Source organism: Hermetia illucens, chromosome 2, assembly GCF_905115235.1.
Source record: "Hermetia illucens chromosome 2, iHerIll2.2.curated.20191125, whole genome shotgun sequence".
In the NCBI taxonomy this organism is placed as follows: domain Eukaryota; kingdom Metazoa; phylum Arthropoda; class Insecta; order Diptera; family Stratiomyidae; genus Hermetia; species Hermetia illucens.
Window position 1 is genome coordinate 25,452,249 of NC_051850.1, and position 19,088 is coordinate 25,471,336.

Sequence of the window (19,088 nt, forward strand, 5' to 3'; positions counted from 1 at the left end):
TACTACCCCACTCTAGGGCCCAAGCATTGAAATCACCAGCAATCACCTTTGGACTTCGTCCCTTCGCGTCGAGAACAAGATTATCAAGCATTTGCTCGAATTCAGACAGTGTCAAACTTGGCGGGGCGTAGCTGCTGTAAACATATACACCACTTATTTTCGCCCACACGAAGCCACTGCCTGCCTGACTTGCAGTACATTGTATGGCCTGTCGACCGCAAGCCCATATCGCCGCTCCACCAGTCGAATCTTTGACCCATATGCCACCGTGACGGTGTCTATACGGTTCGCTAATGATGGCGATTTCCATCTCAGATTCGAACGTGGCCTGCTCAAGTAAATCCTGAGCGACCCTGCAATGATTCAGGTTTATTTGAATAAACCTCATTTTCTCATTGCAGTGAGCGCCTTCCTAAATTCTGGACATTTACCACTCCCGGCAATATGCCGGTTATCCTGTCCCTCTTTTACTTCGCACAATAGGCACTTGGGGTCCCTATTGCACTCTCTGGCAATATGGCCTTTCTCCCCACACCTTCTGCATCGATCGGATCGATCAATGCTGCTGGTGCATGCCTTCGCGAAGTGTCCAAACATGAGGCATTTAAAGCACCTCTTCAGTGAAATTTGTTCCCTTAAACGGCAGACAACCCATCCAATCCGAACCCTTCCGGCAGCCAATAACATCTGTGCTGCCTCCGCTGGTACTCGTATTGTGGCTGTTTGAGTACCACCATAGGCTTTTCGTAAGCCCACAATAGACTCTTCGGTGAGTTCTTTCAACTTGAATTGCTCTTTCAGAGCAATACAAATTTCTTCTTTCGATGTTACTTCATCGAGATCCTTACATTGAAGGTAGATCTCATGTTTTTGGGCACGCACTGCGGCATTCTCCCCAAGTGAGTTTTTCACTTGAGTGCGAAAGTCATCAGTTTTGCCCACGCTGGATCTTTTCAGCTCGAACATGAGATCCCCTTTCTGGGTTCTTCGGATTCGGTTTACATTTCCGCTCAGATCTTTTAGGCCGGGATCCGCTTTGACCTTTTTGAGTATCTCCGCGTAGGACAGATTGCCCTTACTGGAGATAACAATTACATCTGGACGAGTTCGCACTTTTGCCTTTCGTTCCGCTTTTTTGTTGGTAACTTTAGTCCATCCATCGTTTTCGCTGGTCTTAGGCTTCGCAACGCTGGTCGAGTTTCCTAGATTCGCTGTACGGTTTCCTCCTTCTGACCTGTTGGTGTTGGTTTTCCGGATGTCCTGTCCTTCTTTTTTTCTCTTAGGCGCCTGCTGATTACTTAAAGGATCCCCCTCTTTTTCACGTACTCGCTTATTTCGCTGGGATTCGATGGTAGTACGGTTAGGCGTCACTTGGGTCGCTTGTGATACTGTTGGCACAGCGTGGTTCGGCGTGTTCTTATCGTTCTTTTCCTCCATCTGTGATCTATTATAAAGAACTCTAATAGCCCTCACCATATTCTTTATGGCTTGGTGCACGTTGTGCTTGTCCTTGATAAACTCGGACAGCTCAACTATTTTTGCCCCAAGCTGGGTGAAGGGTAATTCCTCCAGATCAGGACTCTGTTCCCTATAAGTCCCGGCAGGGTTACCCCTTTTACACGGTCCTTCACTTTTGGCGTTTGTTGACCTTGCCTGTACTTTGTCCTTCATCGTCTTTGGCATTGGTGGAGATCTCAAAGTTGATGAGCTTCTTTTGAATGGATCTCTTCCTTGTTCCTGGAGCACCTCCTGCTGTCGAACATCTTGAACATGTGCGGTGGGTGTTGTCACGGTTTTTGTTGTCCAAAAAGCTGCTTTTAGTTCATCTTTGTTTGGTCTTGTTATTGGTTTTCTCGGTAAAGTCGTACTTCGCTTGAATACTTCCTTCTCCAGATCCAAATCACTTGTAGCATTATATGCCAAGGTGGCCAAGTTGTCCACCACCGAGGCACTGCGGTCGAGGGATATCGACGACCGGGAGCCCGCTTGCTCACTCCCAAAAGCCGCCGGTACTGGGGTTCCGAGTCCCTGCACCGTAAGTTTCCTCCTTCTCTCGTCTTCCATGGTGGTTTTATGTTCTGGGTATCCTTCCCATAGCCATTTTGGTCCGCGCACCAGAGATGAGCAAACACTAGCCCATGCACAATCAAAAAAGAAAAGTGCATGAACACATATTTACACATCAATAGGTATGCCCCTATCCGCCAGCTGGGGTCGCGCCTGATGGGAGATCTGGCTACTCCTCACAGGCCAAGCCTCTCGTCTACCAAGACCATTAGTGAGTGGTGATAGCCACACCCTGTACGAGGTGACCCTACTATTAACAAAACGCTACGGATCTAGACTGGGGAGTCGAAAAACACCTCCCCCAATCCAGGGTGTCATGCGAACCGTGCCCATTGGATAGTTTGCAGTCGGGGGTAATTGACTGTATTCGAACGGAGCCTCACTGATACCTGGTCGCCTCAGTGAGTAAGTTAGATCTTACCGTGCTACGGGGGGCTATGGCACGGCGGACCTCCTAACCCCCATACTCGTGGGAATCAAATGAGTACAACACTAGGAAAAAAAACAAAAACCAAAAAAGCGGGGCCCCGTACCGCACCAAAACTGGTTAATCAGGCGGAGGCACGTCTCCGAATTACTGAAAGCCAGGTGACTACACCCAAAAAGGGAGAAGTTGGGACGTCAAGCAGTGGATCCAAGGTGAGCATTGGTATACTGCGTGGACTACAGCCAACGAACACCACTGCTCAAAGAGCAGGGACTAGCAAAAGCACGTCTGAGATAAATATAACAGACGTCAGGAAGGAGACAGGTCTCAGTGGCGCCGGGGTTAAATGGTATCTGCGCTATCTGAAGGAAGGCCTGAAACCAGAAGACGCCCTTAAGAAGGCTCAGGACAGACCTAAGCCATCTCTACCGGAGCCGAGAAAGCAGGGAGCAGCAGAGATCAGCCCGCATGAAGGGAATGCTCCCAAAAAACCCAGACCTGAACCCACGGGAGGAGAAAACCCGGGCAGGTCAGGAGTGAAGGCAGGACCCAGGAAGCCCGGCATTAGCTATGCTAGTGCGGTCAAGGGCATTCGACTGGCCATACTGCCAAAAAGGTTTCCTGAGCAAATACTCACTCGGGAGGAACAGGAAATCATCGAAGAACTTGTCGTCAAGCAGATGATTAAGGGTTGGACGTCGAAACTGGTGTTCACCGGGATACGCTTTCGACCAGGCCTTATACTGGTGGACTGCGCCACGGAAGGTACAGTAGAATGGGTTAGAACCATAATTCCTAGATTGCCAGGCTGGGAAGGGGTGGAACTGTCAACATGTGCTGGAGGTGATATACCAGGAGCCCACATGGTGACAGTTTTTCTCCCAAAGGCCGCGGCAATAGTAACAGAAGACCTCATGAGACTCCTAATTGCTCAGAACGAAGATCTCCTCCATACTCGACTATGGAGAGTCTCCAGAAGCAAGGTGGAGGGAAAGGGTAAACTCCTCACGATCGGGGTAGATGACCGATCCTTAGAGGCAATTAAACGTCGGAGTTGTCATATCAACTACCGATTTGGCAACATACCCGTGCATGTGCACAAGGAAAAGCCAAGGAAAGAGACCTCGGAGGAGGCATCGGATGGAAAACTTACCGAGGTCCCTGAAGAAGTCGCGGAAGCCATAGAGGCGGAAAGAATGGGATCAACCAGGGAAATAGACCTGCTGCCCAGTGAAGAGCAGAAGCTGGACGACCTAGACCTAGGACTGCTAGGGCTGGGGGGGGGGACCGCGACGCGCAGGAAAGCGCCATGTAGGAGGAGGAGGGTGACACTCCGACAGTGGAGAAGAGCTCCAAACAATAACGGAGCCAATGGCCAGCACTAGGATAGCCCAGATAAACCTCCACCATGCGAGAGCTGCATCTGCAGTGATTGCAAGGGCAAATTCCAAGGAGAACATTGGAATAGTGCTGGCTCAGGAGCCCTGGGTGTACCGGGGGCAGATTCGCGGTCTGCAAGGAGACATGCAGGTAATTTGGGACTCCTCTTGTGAAAAACCAAGAGCTTGCATAATTCTCAACCGTAATTTAAAATACATATGTCTTTCAGAGTTCTTAACCGGGGACCTTGTGGCTATCCAAGTCTCATTGGAAGCCGGAGGAGCACTCGAGAGGTAGTTGTAGCATCGGGATACTTCCCAGGAGACGAGAGCCGGGCTCCACCGGAACAAGTCGCAAAGCTGACGGAGTATTGCGAGGAGAGGGCGTTACCACTTCTTCTCGGCTGCGATGCCAACGCCCACCACAAAGTGTGGGGAAGCAGTGACACTAATCGTAGAGGTGAGTACCTTCTCGAATTTATTCTTAGTAATAAGTTAGAAATATACAACGCAGGGAACACTCCAACATTTGTGACCAGCACCAGACAAGAGGTACTAGATATAACTCAAGGAAATACCCTAATGAACGGGATGGTCAGGAATTGGAGGGTGTCGGATAAACCCTCAATGTCTGATCACAGGATAATCAGATTCGACATTGAGGGTAACTCCGAAACAAAAAGAATAATAAGGAATCCCAAGAGAACGGATTTGGAATCCTACACAATGCACCTGAGCAACAACATTGCCCACCTTCAAGGGAGCGGTGACATCAGGAGCGAATTAGAATTAGAAACGGTGGTGGAAGACCTCAACACAATCGTCATTGACGCATATGAGGCCAGCTGTCCGGCCAGGACAGTCAAGTCATCAAGGGATGTACCATGGTGGAACAGAAACTTAGCCAGAATGAGAACGGAGGTACGAAAACTCTTTAACCGGGCAAAACGAACCGGGGACTGGCGGAGGTATAAAAATGCACTGACTGCGTATAGCAACGCCATCAGGGAACCGAAACGGAACAGCTTTAGGGAATTCTGTGAAGGGATTGAACAGATCACAGAAGCAACCAGGCTGTACAAGGCTGTAGCCAAAGACGAGAGAATATCCTCTGTCTGCTTGAAAAAGGAAGATGGGACATTCACCGAGAATGAGGAGGACAGGGTACACCTGCTTCTCAGAACTCATTTCCCGGGGTCCTACCCCTCGGCGGCAGGCGACAATAATCTGCCTGACACCCCAACAACGAATAAAAGGGGAAGGAAAGAGAGCTGGAAACTAGCAAAAGAGGTATGCTCAGAAGCTAGGCTAAGATGGGCTGGGCAGTGGGAGCCTTTCAACCAATGAAATCTCCCAGAGCAGATGGCATTTTCCCAGCACTTATCCAGAGAGGCCTAGGAATTATCTTAGAGTCTCTTCTGAGGGTGGTAAGGGGGAGCATAGCACTGGGTTACATACCAAGGGCATGGAGGCGGGCAAAAGTGGTCTTTATTCCGAAGGCGGGTAAAAAGGATCCTTTTCACCCTAAATCTTTCAGACCAATCTGCCTAACATCGTTCGTACTCAAAACGGTGGAGAAGGTCATATACAACTATTATATATTATGATAGAACTAACGTTCTAAAGCGTAATCCCCTACATCACTGTCAACACGCCTACCGGGCAGGAAGGTCAACTGAAACTGCTCTGTATCAGCTGACAGAGGTACTACGGGACGCCATAGAAACTAAAGAAATTGCACTGTGCGCGTTTTTGGATATCGAAGGAGCATTCGACAACACATCGCACACAGAGATACAGGATGCCCTGAGCCGCAAAGGAGTGGGAAACACCCTGGCACTCTGGATGGGCAAAATGCTAGAAAGCAGACAAATAGAGGTACAAACAGGTACGAATTCTATTATCATGAACACCACTCAAGGCTGTCCACAGGGTGCAGTACTATCGCCGCTGATGTGGAGTATGGTAGTGGATGAACTCCTGGACGTGTTAACTAATACTGGAATACAAGTCCAGGGCTACACGGACGACATTGTTCTAATCTGTAGGGGCAAATATGAAGATACCCTATGTGATAGAATCCAAACTGGATTAAGGGTTACTAGTGCCTGGTGCAGGAAGGTAGGACTGCGGATCAACCCAACCAAAACCACCATAGTACCATTCACTAGGAGGCGTAAGCTGGATCACCTGAAAGCCATAACATTACATGATATGGAGGTGAAACGAGAAACAGAGGTCAAATATTTGGGAATCACGCTAGACCAAAAATTACTCTGGAAGACACATGTCGGAAACACTTGTCGGAAAGCCACGAGGGCTCTGATGACTTGCAGATCCATAGCAGGAAAAAAATGGGGTTGCAGCCCGAAGATACTACTTTGGATATATACTGCAATAGTAAGACCAATGATTACCTATGGAGCGGTAATCTGGGCAGAAAGAACCCAACTCAGCACACAAGCCAGGGAATTACATAAGCTCCAAAGGCTGGCTTGCGTGTGTATCAGTGGGGCAATGAGGACATGCCCAACGGCATCCCTGGAGGTCCTTCTGGGATTAACCCCTCTCCATCTGCACATACAGATGCAGTCAAGGAGATCAATATTCAGGATGGCCGGTAGCATGAGTGAGGCGGGGAGCTGCCTAAATCGAAGGAAGATTGATATCCTTTCTAGGCGGTATCCCGAATTACTGATACCAAGGGACAACATGACAACGATGTTTCACTTCGATAAGAAGTTTGAAACACATTGGAGTAACAAGGCAAACTGGGAGAGCGTGGCTGCGACATACGGCTTAAACCAGCAACTGATTACTTGGTACACTGACGGATCCCTCACAGCAGAGGGAGCGGGTGCCGGTGTCATTGGTCCAAGGAAAATGTACTTTGAGCCAATGGGCAGGCACACTAGCATATTCCAGACGGAAATTTACGCCATAGACAAATGTGCCTCCTTTAATCTGCAAAGGAACTACAGGGGGCAGAACATAGCTATTCTCACCGATAGCCAAGCAGCGATCAAGGCACTTAGGTCCAACCAGGTGAACTCTAAACTGGTATGGGAATGCCTTGAGAGACTGAATACACTCGGCTCGTCCAACAAGGTCTGGATACTTTGGGTTCCAGGCCATGCTGGGCTGAAAGGCAATGAGGCAACGGATGAACTAGCCAAGAAGGGTGCAGGAATGCCTTTACACGGGCCAGAACCCTTCTGTGGAATCGGAAACGGTTTCATGGCTATGAATCTAAGAAACGAAGAGAAACGGTTGAGGGAACTATATTGGGCGGGCCTACCAGGGATGGAGCAGTCCAGGGTGCTTATTGGGGGATACGAACCCATGCTCACAAAGGATTGCTTAAACCTCACCAAAAAGAACCTCCGAATCATAGTGGGAATTCTCACTGGTCATTGTCGGCTGAACTACCACCTAGGGAAGCTGGGGATATCTACGGACACTGCCTGCAGGTTCTGTGAGGAGGAGGACAAAACCTCTATGCACGTCCTGGGACAGTGTCCGGCACTTGTGCAAAGTAGGTCGATACATCTGGGAGAACACTTAATACCAGATGCAAAGCTGAAACTTCTGGAAGTGGGGAACATACTAAAGTTCCTAACGGTTACTGGCCTGCTTGAGATACTATGATCAACAGGTACACTATAACCAGTAAAAGGGGCACAATAGTTCTTCAAGGACGCGGTGCGACTTTCCCTTAACAGAATAATAATAAACATCGGGTCGGTTATAGTGTACCTATTAATCATAGTATCTCAAGCAAGCCTATAACCGTCAGTAAGTTTAGTATGTTCCCCACTTCCAGATCTTTCAACTTTACATCTGGTGTTTTCCCAGATGCTTTAACCAAATTTGCACAAGTGCCGGACACTGTCCCAGGACGTTTGTAGAGGTTTCATCACAATCCACACAAAACCCGCAGGCAGTGTCGTTAGATATACCTAGCTTCCCTACGTGATAGTTTAGCCGATAGGGACCAGTGAGAATTAACACTATGATTCGGACGTTCTTTTTGATGAGGTTTAAGCAGTCCTTTGTGTACATGGGTTCGTATCCCCAAATAAGCACCCTGGACTGTGCCATCCCTTATAAGCCTGCCCAGTATAGTTCCCTCTACCAAATCTTTGAAAGGTCTAAATACTAGATTCCTATTGGATTAGATGTTTGTAATTAAAATGAATGTAATTATAAGCTGGAGGACAGTACTCTGATTTTGAAGAAGAAACTCTACCATCTGCTGCCCTGGTATCATCTGGAGGTGGTGTTACAGCCCCCTTGGGGTACTTTAAATAATTTAATTATTCTAAGAGTTTCAATGTCAGTTCTCCATGAAGAAAGCATTAAATGGCTATATTTCTTATTTTGTAAAATTTAGCAGTAAAAAGGACATGAGATTCAGGTCACGGAACTTTATTTAAAACTAATCCAAAAATCTAATTTAGGCAGCAGCCTTCTTCTTCCAGATACCACCATATCCCCAAGCTGGAGCATGATATCCATGAGCAACAACAGCTGGAGCATGGTAGCTTGAAACAACAGGAGCATGGTAGGCAGCAACAGCTGGAGCAGCGATGGCAGCGTGAGCAACAACTGGTGCGGCAACAACAGACTTAACTACTGGAGCAACATTGTAGGTAGAAACGACTGGGGCAGCAACGGCATGAGCTACAGCTGGGGCAACAACTGGAGCATGGTAAGCAGCAACAGCTGGAGCAGCGACGGCGTGTCCCCAACCGAGTCCACTGTATGGAGCGATGTAGCCAGCAGAAGCGGCACCAATTAAAGCAAGAGCCAAAACGACGAATTTCTATAATATTAAGGGCATACCATGTTAGTACACACTTTTCTGCAAAATTGGTGGTCTTTTAATCAAATCTTACCATGTTGATGGTTCAGATTATCTCCTGGATGTGTGGATCCCGAATGATGTCTCTCTGAAATTCGCGCGCGGTTTATATATCTGAGTACCAACGGCGAGATGGGCTATCTTTTTGCCTATCTTGATTATTAACGTGGCGGAAAATGAAATCCATTAGATGACACTGAAGGCCATTTTCTATTTTCAATTCAAATGACTCTAAACTCTTAAATAAAAACTACGGTTTTTAGATAAATAAAACTCGTTCGTTTTACAACTAAATTTCTGGGTAACGCGAGTGCGTGCAATTTTTTTCCTATTTTCAATTCAAATCGATCTAGATTGAACACAAATTTTGATATTTTGGAAGATGGAACCGGTCTTTTTTACGCCTAGGTTTGTAGGTAACACGGAATTCGTATATTTCTCTGTAACGAAACAAAAAAACTTGAAGAGGATGCGAGAACTCCATCAACGTTAATCCGAAGTAGAGCGAATTAGTAAAAGATACGTCAGCAACGTAGGTGACGCTGGTACTATGGAAATCGCGGAAGAATCTAGACTAATTTCTAACCAATTTCCCAAGATTACCTGCTTCTGAGGTGTACATAGGACGAAATTTAGATTTCTTCTCTTTCGAAAATGCAATTTGTATATGGTCCTTTCCAGTCCTTTGTTCTCACGCTATTGAACGGTATACCACTTGCAAAATTTTAAGAAGGCAGTTGACTCGGTTGCGTTCCTTAATTTGACGGGTCAATAAGACAGAAGCTCAACGAATTCTGTAGAACGTGGGGAAAGAATAATGAGAGGATATTCAAAGGAAGAGAAACTTAAGGAACGAAGAGTAGAGTATTGCATTAAAAACTTGAAACGCTATATCTGGTTTATTGTATTTGAGATAGAAAATCATAATCAATTTAAAGAGGAGAATGCGCTAAATTTAAAGGTTTAGGAATTTGAGGAAAAGGGCCAAAAACAACATCATCTCTATCCTTTGGTACAATGTTCAGGCTGCTAGGGTAGCCTCAGTTGGTAAGTTTGATCTTACTGTGTACCTGATGCTATGGCCCGGCTGACTTCCTAACCCCCCATGCTCGCCAATGAGTAGTAAAAATTAAAAACAAACAAACAAGACCCCGTACCGCACACAATCTGACCCAATATGTGGAGGCACATCTCTGAAACACTAAGAGCCAGGCGATTAATCTTAAAAAGCGAGAAATTGAGAAGTCAAGCAGTCAAGCCAAGGTTAAAATTGGCCTTCTACGTTGGCCGCAAGTAATAAAAGCCACTACTCAAAAGCGGGGACAAGCAAAAGCACGTCAGGGACCAGTATATCAGACGTCAGGACGCAGACAAGCCTCAGTGGCACAGATGCTAAATGGTACCTGTGTTATCTGAAGACCAGAAAAGACCCTAAAATTGGTTCAGAGGGGACCTAAATCATCATTATAGGAGCCAACGAAGCGGGGAGCAGCGGAGATCAGTGCAGTGGCATGCTCACAGAAAACTCAAACCTGAACCCGAGGGAGAAACGTATTAGATCAGCGGGGACCGTAGGAATCAGGAAGCCCTCCATCAGCTATGCTAGTGCGGTAAAGGGAGTTCAACTGGCCATAATGCCAAAAGCATTTTTGAAACAGATACTCACCCGTGAGATATATAAGAAATTATCGGAGACCTTATCGTTAGGCAAATGTGCAAGGAATGAAGTGCGAAACTCATGTTTACCGGCATCCGCTTTCGACCAGGTCATATACAGGTGCACTATGCGACGCAGGAGATAGCGAAATGACTTAGAATTATAGTCCCTAAATCGCCAGGTTGGAAAGGAGCAGAATTGTTGACATGTGTTGTGAATGATATACCAGGAGCATACACGGTGACAACGGTTCTTCCCAAGGTCGCAGCACTAGAGACGGAGGATCTTATGCGATTCAAAAATGCTCAGAATGATGATCGCCATACGCGATTATGAGGAATCCTCAGAAGAATAAACTTCAGCCAGGCAAGATACTTCGGGGAACATATAGGATGGAAAACCTAGAGAGGTCCCCAAAGGAGTCGCGAACGCCATAGAGGTTGAAGGGGCAGATCAAGCAGGAAAGTAGACCTACTGTCCAATTAGGAGGAGTAGCTGGACGGCCTGGACTTCATGTGGCCACTTACTTGCATGAGAGCGCTATATCGGAGGAGGAGAGTGATATCCCCGCAGAGGAGAAAAACTTTAAAACACTAATACTAATGAAGCAAATAGCTTGCACCAAGATAGCCCAGGTAAACCTAAACCAAGCAAGACCTGCATCTGCAGTGATTGCGGGGGCAATCTCTTAGGGCAACATTATAATAGTGCTGGCTCAAGAACCCCAGTTGCACCGAGGGCAGATTCGCTGTCTGCAAGGAGGAAGTATGCAAGTAAGCTTCCATCAACACTAGACAAAACGCACGAGATATATATTTATCGAATACTATGATGAACAGGTGGTGGAAGGTATCGGATTATCACTCCATGTACGATATAGAATATTCGGATTCGACATTGAAGGCAATTCTGAAATAAAAAGTACAATATGGAACGCATCTGAGGAACGACTGGCTCACCCACAAAGGGGCACTGCTATCAGCAGCGAACTGTGACTAGACATACAGAGATACGAGATGCCCTGATCCGCAAGGAAGTAGGAAACACCTTGGCTTTCTGTGTGGACAGAGTGTTAGAGACAACAAATACTAGAATACAAGTCCCATGTTACGCTGGCGACATTGCTTTAATCTATTGGGACAATTATGGAGCTTGAGTATAGAAACTAGGAGTTACTAGAGCCTGGTGCAGGAGGGTGGGGCTGAGTATCAATTCAGCCAAAAACACTGTAAACAGCTTAAGGTTGTTCACCTGAGACCCATTAGGTCACTTGACATGGCCCCTTCATCTGAATGAGTAACAGATGTCAAATATTTTGAATTACATAACGCCAAAAATTATTCTGGAAGACGCATGTTGGAAACACTTGTTAGTAAGTACGAGAGCTCTAATGATCTGCAGGTGCATAACAGGGAACAAATGGGGTTGCACCTCGGAGATACTAGTTTAGATATATATTCCGACAGCAAGGCCTATGATTGTTTATGCGGCGGTAATCTGGGCAGAAAGGACTTAACTCAGCAGAACAGCCAGGGAGTTACACAAACTTCAAAGATGTGCTTGGGTGTGCACCAGTCGGGGCAATGAAGACATATGCAACGGCAACCCTGGGGGTTCTCCTGTAATCAACTCCTCTCCATCTACACTTATAGATGCAGGCATGAAGTTTATTGCAGAAATCTGGTAGACTCTACCATTTGCCTGAAGGCTAGTTAAAGTTTATAAGGTTGGGCCTCACTGGGCTATATACTGACGACTTTTAGGCAGATTATGGTGAGATGCTTCCAGAAAATTCAAGGCAAAACTAAACCCAAAATTGGTAGGGCTCTAAGAAGAGAGTGAGAAGGGTATCGCACAGGCGTTGACTGAAAAGCATCTAGGCCCCAGTGTCAAACGGGCATAGCAGCATCAGATATAGTTGGTGATTTTATGTTACTGAAATATCGCCTGGATTCACGCCAATTAAAGACTATCGAGAAGTCAGCGCTGAATATATGGACATCCTTTCTATCGTTCAGTGACTTCGTCACAAAGTTGATAAACTCAAGCAAACTAGTTAGAGTTGAGCGTTTCGACTGAAATCCACGCTGGCCTTTGACAATAAAATGTCTAAAATGACACAAGGAGGAAAAGATAGATATTAGGCGGTAAATTTCGGCTCTGCAGTGTAAGAAACCATTTGATAGGGATCGATAAAAAATGATGCTCCTGCGAAATAATAGCCCTGGGAATAATAAATCTATTAGCGTATTGACTACTTAGCGTGGTGACTTGGATTGAACGTCCAATGAAAACCAACTCTGGTAGAACATCCAACGCTATGAAAAGCATCCGCATCCATCCATCCTTCGATTAGCTCAACCTCATTAGAAAACTGCTAGTTAGGACTCTCCGAAGCTAACTTTTTGTGCAATTGAATAAGCGATGCGCGAGTATCAGGCTTAAAAATCGTTTGACTTCCGCTATTCTAAAATCCTGTTGGCAATTCTTCTGTCGTCACATGTCAATAGTTCATCTGATTTAAACACCCTTCTTCAATTATCCTGCATAAAGCCACCAGCGACCCATTCTTGAGTTCTATCAGATAAAAGAGTAACAAGGACACGAAATTGAAGCCACAAAACTTTATTAAAATCTAATCCATAAATCTAATTTAGGCAGCAGCCTTCTTCTTCCAAATACCATTATATCCCCAAGCTGGAGCATGGTATCCATGAGCAACAACAGCTGGAGCATGGTAGGTTGAAACAACAGGAGTATGGTAGGCAGCAACAGCTGGAGCAGCGACGGCAGCGTGAGCAACAACTGGGGCAGCAACGACAGATTTAACTACTGGAGCAACATTGTAGGTAGAAACGACTGGGGCAGCAACGGCGTGAGCTACAGCTGGGGCGACAACTGAAGCATGGTAAGCAGCAACAGCTGGAGCAGCGACAGCGTGTCCCCAACCGAGTCCACTGTATGGGGCGATGTAACCGGCTGAAGCGGCACCAATCAAAGCAAGAGCCAAAACGATGAATTTCTGTAACATTAAGGGCATACCGAATAAGTACACACTATTTCGCAAAGCTATCTTTTTTTCTAAATCTTACCATGTTGATTGTTTAGATTATCGCTTGGATGTGTAAATCCCAAATGATATCTCTCTGAAATTCGCACGCGGTTTATATATCTGAGTTCCAACGGCGACTTTAGTTAATTTTAACTGTCTTTGATAGTAGTGTTCCGGAAAATGAAATCAATTAGATGATACTCAAGGCCGTTTTCTATTTTTAATTCAAATTGCTCTATACCCGGGTTTCTTTACAAATACATATATAAATCAATGAGCAACGCAATTGCGTGCAGTTTTTTCGTTCAGATCGCACCAGATCGAATTTACATAGGTTATGGTACCTTTATGCTTGACCTTGTAAATAAAATTGTAGAATGAAGGATTTCTATGAAACTTCCAGTGTTGTGGGCTATATTATGACTTGTATGTCTTTCAATTTTGTTCTCCTACATTTCTAAAATACATAGAGACTAAAAATTACGTCTCGCTCTTTAAGCTTCACCCAAAACTATGCCTTTCTGCCCTCAAATAGGCAGTATTCGCTTCGTAATTGAATTTACAGGGGTCCTATTGACTCTCGTATTTATTTATTCACCTGTACAAGTTTTTCATTGACGACCTGCAGTAGATCAACGCTCTCATTAGATCCAAGACAAGCCATGATGTAAAAGACTGGAACATATTTGACTGCAGTGCATATCGCGATAGCCGTCCTCAAATATCACTTGGTCTTTCTGAGACCCAATCCCAAAAATCGATATCAGACAATCGATCATATTCTGAGGGCGGCCGGAACCGAGTCAACTCAATTCCAAGAGATTGGAGTTGGAATTAAAAATTTATTGATTAGGCCTAGGAGCACAGAATTCTTTCGCCCTCAAAAAGGGAGCAAGCATAGAGGAGTCGAGAGACAAGTTGTGAAAGGACTCCTCTACTAGTTTTGGTCTAGATAGTGTCCGTTGCAGTGCTGAGGTGGTGAACACTTCAGCCCTTCCAGCCATAACTTTTGCTGTGCCAATTCCATTCTCTTCCTCACGCCGTCAAAAAAATTTCGGATATCTTCTTTAAGCTGGCGCAGTCTTTGAAATTCCTTCCTTTCCTAGGCATCATCAGGTCATAAAAATAGAGGGTTTTCCTTTGTTTCATGCGACTTCTGCGGGGATTAGGGAAGAGCATTTAATGAATAGAAAAAAGTAAATGATATAGAAAATTAGCTAATGAAAGACATACTTTAATCTGTCCGAATGACCACTAAGGTCAGAGCGCTGGACCGTAACACAGAAAGTTGCGCTTCAAATCTCAATAGTGGGGCAAGGATTTGTATGATAACTGAAGGTTGGACACCCAGCTATCAATGAGTACCTGGGTCAAATCAGGATAATCTCCTCGAGCGAGGGTAGTGCTGAGCACATTGTCTCCTATAGGCCTCGCTGCACCGTTCAGATCTCACTAGACAATGCAAATAATAATGATCAACTAAAAACAAAGAAATAAGAAGAAATTGCGATTGCCTAAATTGAAATAAGACAATTAAAAATAATAATTAAACTCCATCGTAGCTGGTCCCAAGTCCGGTTGTAAAAGGAGGAGGGATGGATAGCTTCAGTCTGAAAGGCTGTACGTCACCACAGCGTCTCACGGCGTAGGTAAGGAAAGTGCAGGAACTTTGCAGCCTTGCGGATTTCTCACTAAGAAAGCCATCATCACACCTGGCTGTTAGGTATAAAATGCAAATCCATCTATTGAGAAGAAGGAGACATATGCGGTCCGGTACGGATAATCGGCGGGAATCGTTTGACTTGGTAACAGGGTCGGGCTCCCGTAATGGACAGCATGGCGTCGAAACAGCTAGCCCTGGGGCGTTGCTCCGCCTGCTACAGCTGTTTCACCATATTCTGTGGCGACCACTTCAGCAGGTTCACGTAGGCAGCGGTTGAGGAAATGAACCTCTCCACCATCCGCTCCTACTATTATATAAAATAAGGGGCGTGGGTACAACATCTTACCGCCCTTTGTTGCATCAGCGATTTTTAGGGCACGTGACTGTGAAGACAGCCGCCATGCCAACATATCTGGTATAAATTTTGCGGATGTTACTGAAGAGGAAGTTCAACGAGCCATAAATAGCTCGAAGAACTGTAGAGGCCCGGGTCTGGATTGGGAGCAGAAGTTCTGGTACAAAAGTTCATCAGTATACATGGTCGGTTTGCACATAGTGTAGGAGGAATTTCCACCCATTCTCACTGCGGGAATTACCTACCTTCTCAATAAGAGGTTGTTTCAAAAGCAACTCATTATCGGCTCGGTAGTTGTAGGACAAGCAACTAGAGGCCAAAGAAACCTCTTTAGTTGCTATATCGATTATGACAAAGCTTTCGATAACGTCCCGCATACCTGGCTAATCGATGTCCTACACTTGTTTTATCCCCGTTGATTTTGCATGGTACTGAACTTCCTTTCATGGGTACTGAATGATGCTAGACATGGTTTTGCAATAGACTATGGTCTGCGTACTAAGTGCAAACTGATGTACTTAGGTGACATCAAGCTGTATGCTGATACCGACGACCATGTTAGAAGTCTGTTGCGAATAGTAGACATGTTCAGTCGTGATAATCGGATAGAATTTAGATTAGACAAGTGTCGAATCTAAGCCATTTGCAAAGATCGTATCGAGCCGCATATCGGACATAGCATTGGTGACCTCCACATCGAAGCTATGACCGAGTCAGACTCCTACAAATACCTAGGAATTCTGCAACCAATCCATGCTCGAGTTGGTGATCTGAAGGATACTCTGCTGTCCGAATTCTTGTGATGGTACTGAATCTCTCTCGGCCAAGAATAAAATAAATGCATTGAATATATTCGCTATCACTTCACTGGCTTATGCATTCGGTATATTGCCCTGGACGAAGACCGATCTGGAAAACAACCAGCGGCGGATACGGACTACTATACCCAAATTCCAAATGCATCGTCGAAACTCTGCAGTGGAGCGGATGAACGTGCCTCGTGACATCGGAGGTAGGCGCGTGGTTAACGTGGAGGCACAACATCATCGTCAAGTCTACTCGCTGCACGCTTATTTTTACAACAAAGAGCAGGCGAGCTCCTTGCTCTGGCTATCTGTAAAGCAGACTGTGGACTGACTCCATTTAACTTGATAGGTCGATCTTTCAATTCTCTGAGTGGGGTCAAATTGGACCAAGAGCGGATCGATGAATGGAAGCCTTTGGTAACCATTTGTCGAACAGATGGGCATGTGCTGGGGAACTCCTTCCTGAAACGGAGGGGTTCATGTGTGCCATTCAGGATAGCGTGGTTGCCACTCGAGCTTATAAAAAGCTTATCATGAAAGAGCGGATGGAGAACGGCCAATGTAGAATATTTGGTTCGGCGTTAGAGACGTTGCACCATTTCATTTCTGGCTGTACTGTTTGGCGCCGGTGCAATACTTCACCGGCATAATGCTCTATATAAGGTGATCTATCAAAACCTTGCAAACAAGCATAGGCTGATCACAGGAATATGTCCGGTTTACCAATATGACCCGCAAGCAGTAATTGATAGTTCTGATTACAGCATGTATTTGCACCGGCAAGTTCTGACTGATAGCCATATTCCACATATGGCGCGTATATTATTCATGTTGCTAGCAACATTGCACGGAAATACGTGGAGAAGAAGGTGAATTATGAGCCATTGGCTCGTGGAATTAAAGAAATTTGGCGCCTCGGGTGGGTGGTTGTAGTTCCTATAATATTGTCAACTACAGGTATTGTACCTAGATCCATCACGGCTTCCGTTGATGTCTTGCGATTCTCACACAGTCTGGTTCAAACCATGCAGAAATATACCATTTTGCATACGTGGTCGATTTTGCGCGGAGTTCTCGACGGATTCTCCCATTGACCTACCACCGGCCGCTACCAGCAGCGCCTCTTTCTAATTTAACTAGGTAGGATCGTCGGCGCCTAAATGCTTGGAACTTAGTGCTAGTATCAGGTAAAATCCGGCATCTGACGAGATTGTGATAACTCGGATAATAATCGTTGGGGCAACAATCCATTTTGGATCAAGGCCTTGAATTGTGATAGAGCATTTCATTGCAGCAGGATTGCAGTACCCAATAGGAGAGAATATGGTCAGCATTGCGCTCGCCCGAGATTATTACCCTAATTTGAGTTAGGTACTCATTCATAGCTGAGTCAACTGGTATCCGACGTCAAATCACGATATAAATTCCACTGTCACCAGTGAGATTTGAACTGCAACCTTCCGTACGACAGCTTTGGGTTCTAACCACTCAGCGGTCCCGACACAATTCTTAAAAATAGTTTCCTTTCATTACCAATTTCGAAGGTGACACTTCATTTCACGCATAGCTCCTAGAATCAGCTCACTTCAAAATTTTGGGTTTGATCGAAATTAACTTGATAGAGCAAAAGATTTTAGTTTTTATCGCGATAGCAAAAAGATATCTAAAAGTATGGATGTGGCTTTGATTTAAGCAATATTAAAATATGAGTTTCTTTTGTGATTTTTTTAGGGTTTTCAATCGAAACGATGCAGGTTAATGGACTGCGCTTTGTCCCAATCATTTAGTAATGTTAGCTTGAAAAATGTTGGTATTTTCAATTCTGAATTTTACATCGGCCTTTTCAAGCCATCCCGTGCGAAAGATAACTGTACTTCCTCTTTTGTAGGTTGTCTCTTTGAAAAATCGCTTTTTAGCGGAACCTCGAAAAAATATTTATAATAATCCCGTCACGTCGTCGCGAGTCACCCTTCTCCACTTCCCGAAAAATTATTCCTTCCCAGTCATTCAAAAAATAAGTAAAGCCAATTTTCCAATTTTTTTGTTTGCTCCCCAAAGAACAAAAGCCGTAAAAAATATCAACAGCGGTACTTTCATACTATCGGGTAGCACGTACACCCACAATCGTGCTCCACACAGCGTTCGATTAGTTGCTCCGCAGCAATTTTAAATACATCAAGCCTTCGTATTCCCGGGACAGGTATGTGACAGGGCCGTGCAATTTATAGAAGAACAATAACAATAAGGATTAATGATCATTTTTGATATGTTGAAGATTTACGTATTGTACCTGAATAATGTGTAATCCATGTGTGGTCAGCTGAAATAGTGACGGAAATGGATTGCATAAGGAGTTCCATTCATCTTTATTACTTCCGCTAGTTGATTTGTACATACATGTATTGACAATAGGCACAGTACTTCACGATTTGTCATTATTGTTGAGGTACAATGCTTAGGAGGAATGGACTTTCAAAAACCGACAGGCCTGACTACCTCTGGCAGTAATTGCACAAAAACCAAAACTTAACGAATTAAAACTTTTCACCAACATCCAAAAACCACCTTATTTCCGCAATACTTTGCTACTTACCTAAACGCACTGAATTCTCATGAAAACATATCATTTGCACGTTTTATATTTCCGACGTAATTTTCTTGATCCTTTCTACTTCCGGCACGCTGCTCTAGTAAATTCCTCAACTTGTTTGTCTTCTAAAAAACGCACGAGCTGAACTAAGTTGTATATAAAATGAACACAAAGGTAACCAGTTCCACCGCCAAAAATACTATATTTACTCAATCTAGAGCGATTAAC

At 45.1% G+C, this 19,088-nt stretch overlaps 1 protein-coding gene across 1 annotated transcript; it reads right to left on the reverse strand.

Moving 5' to 3' along the window:
• Nucleotides 1-8,285: 8,285 nt before the first annotated feature.
• Nucleotides 8,286-13,425, reverse strand: LOC119647719 (cuticle protein 16.5-like). The gene is made up of 2 exons (XM_038048812.1): nt 13,054-13,425; nt 8,286-8,698 (listed from the first exon to the last, which is right to left on the reverse strand). Exons 1-2 carry the CDS (start codon nt 13,423-13,425, stop codon nt 8,330-8,332), a joined length of 741 nt encoding a protein of 246 aa, XP_037904740.1. The 3' UTR covers nt 8,286-8,329.
• Nucleotides 13,426-19,088: the final 5,663 nt, after the last annotated feature.

Coding starts and splice junctions, on each gene's coding strand:
- LOC119647719 (XM_038048812.1), bottom strand. CDS start 13,425: ATGTTACAGAAATTCATCGTTTTGGCTCTTGCTTTGATTGGTGCCGCT. Junction 8,699..13,053: donor TTTGGAAGAAGAAGGCTGCT/GCCTAAATTAGA, acceptor TTAATATTATAG/AAATTCGTCGTTTTGGCTCT.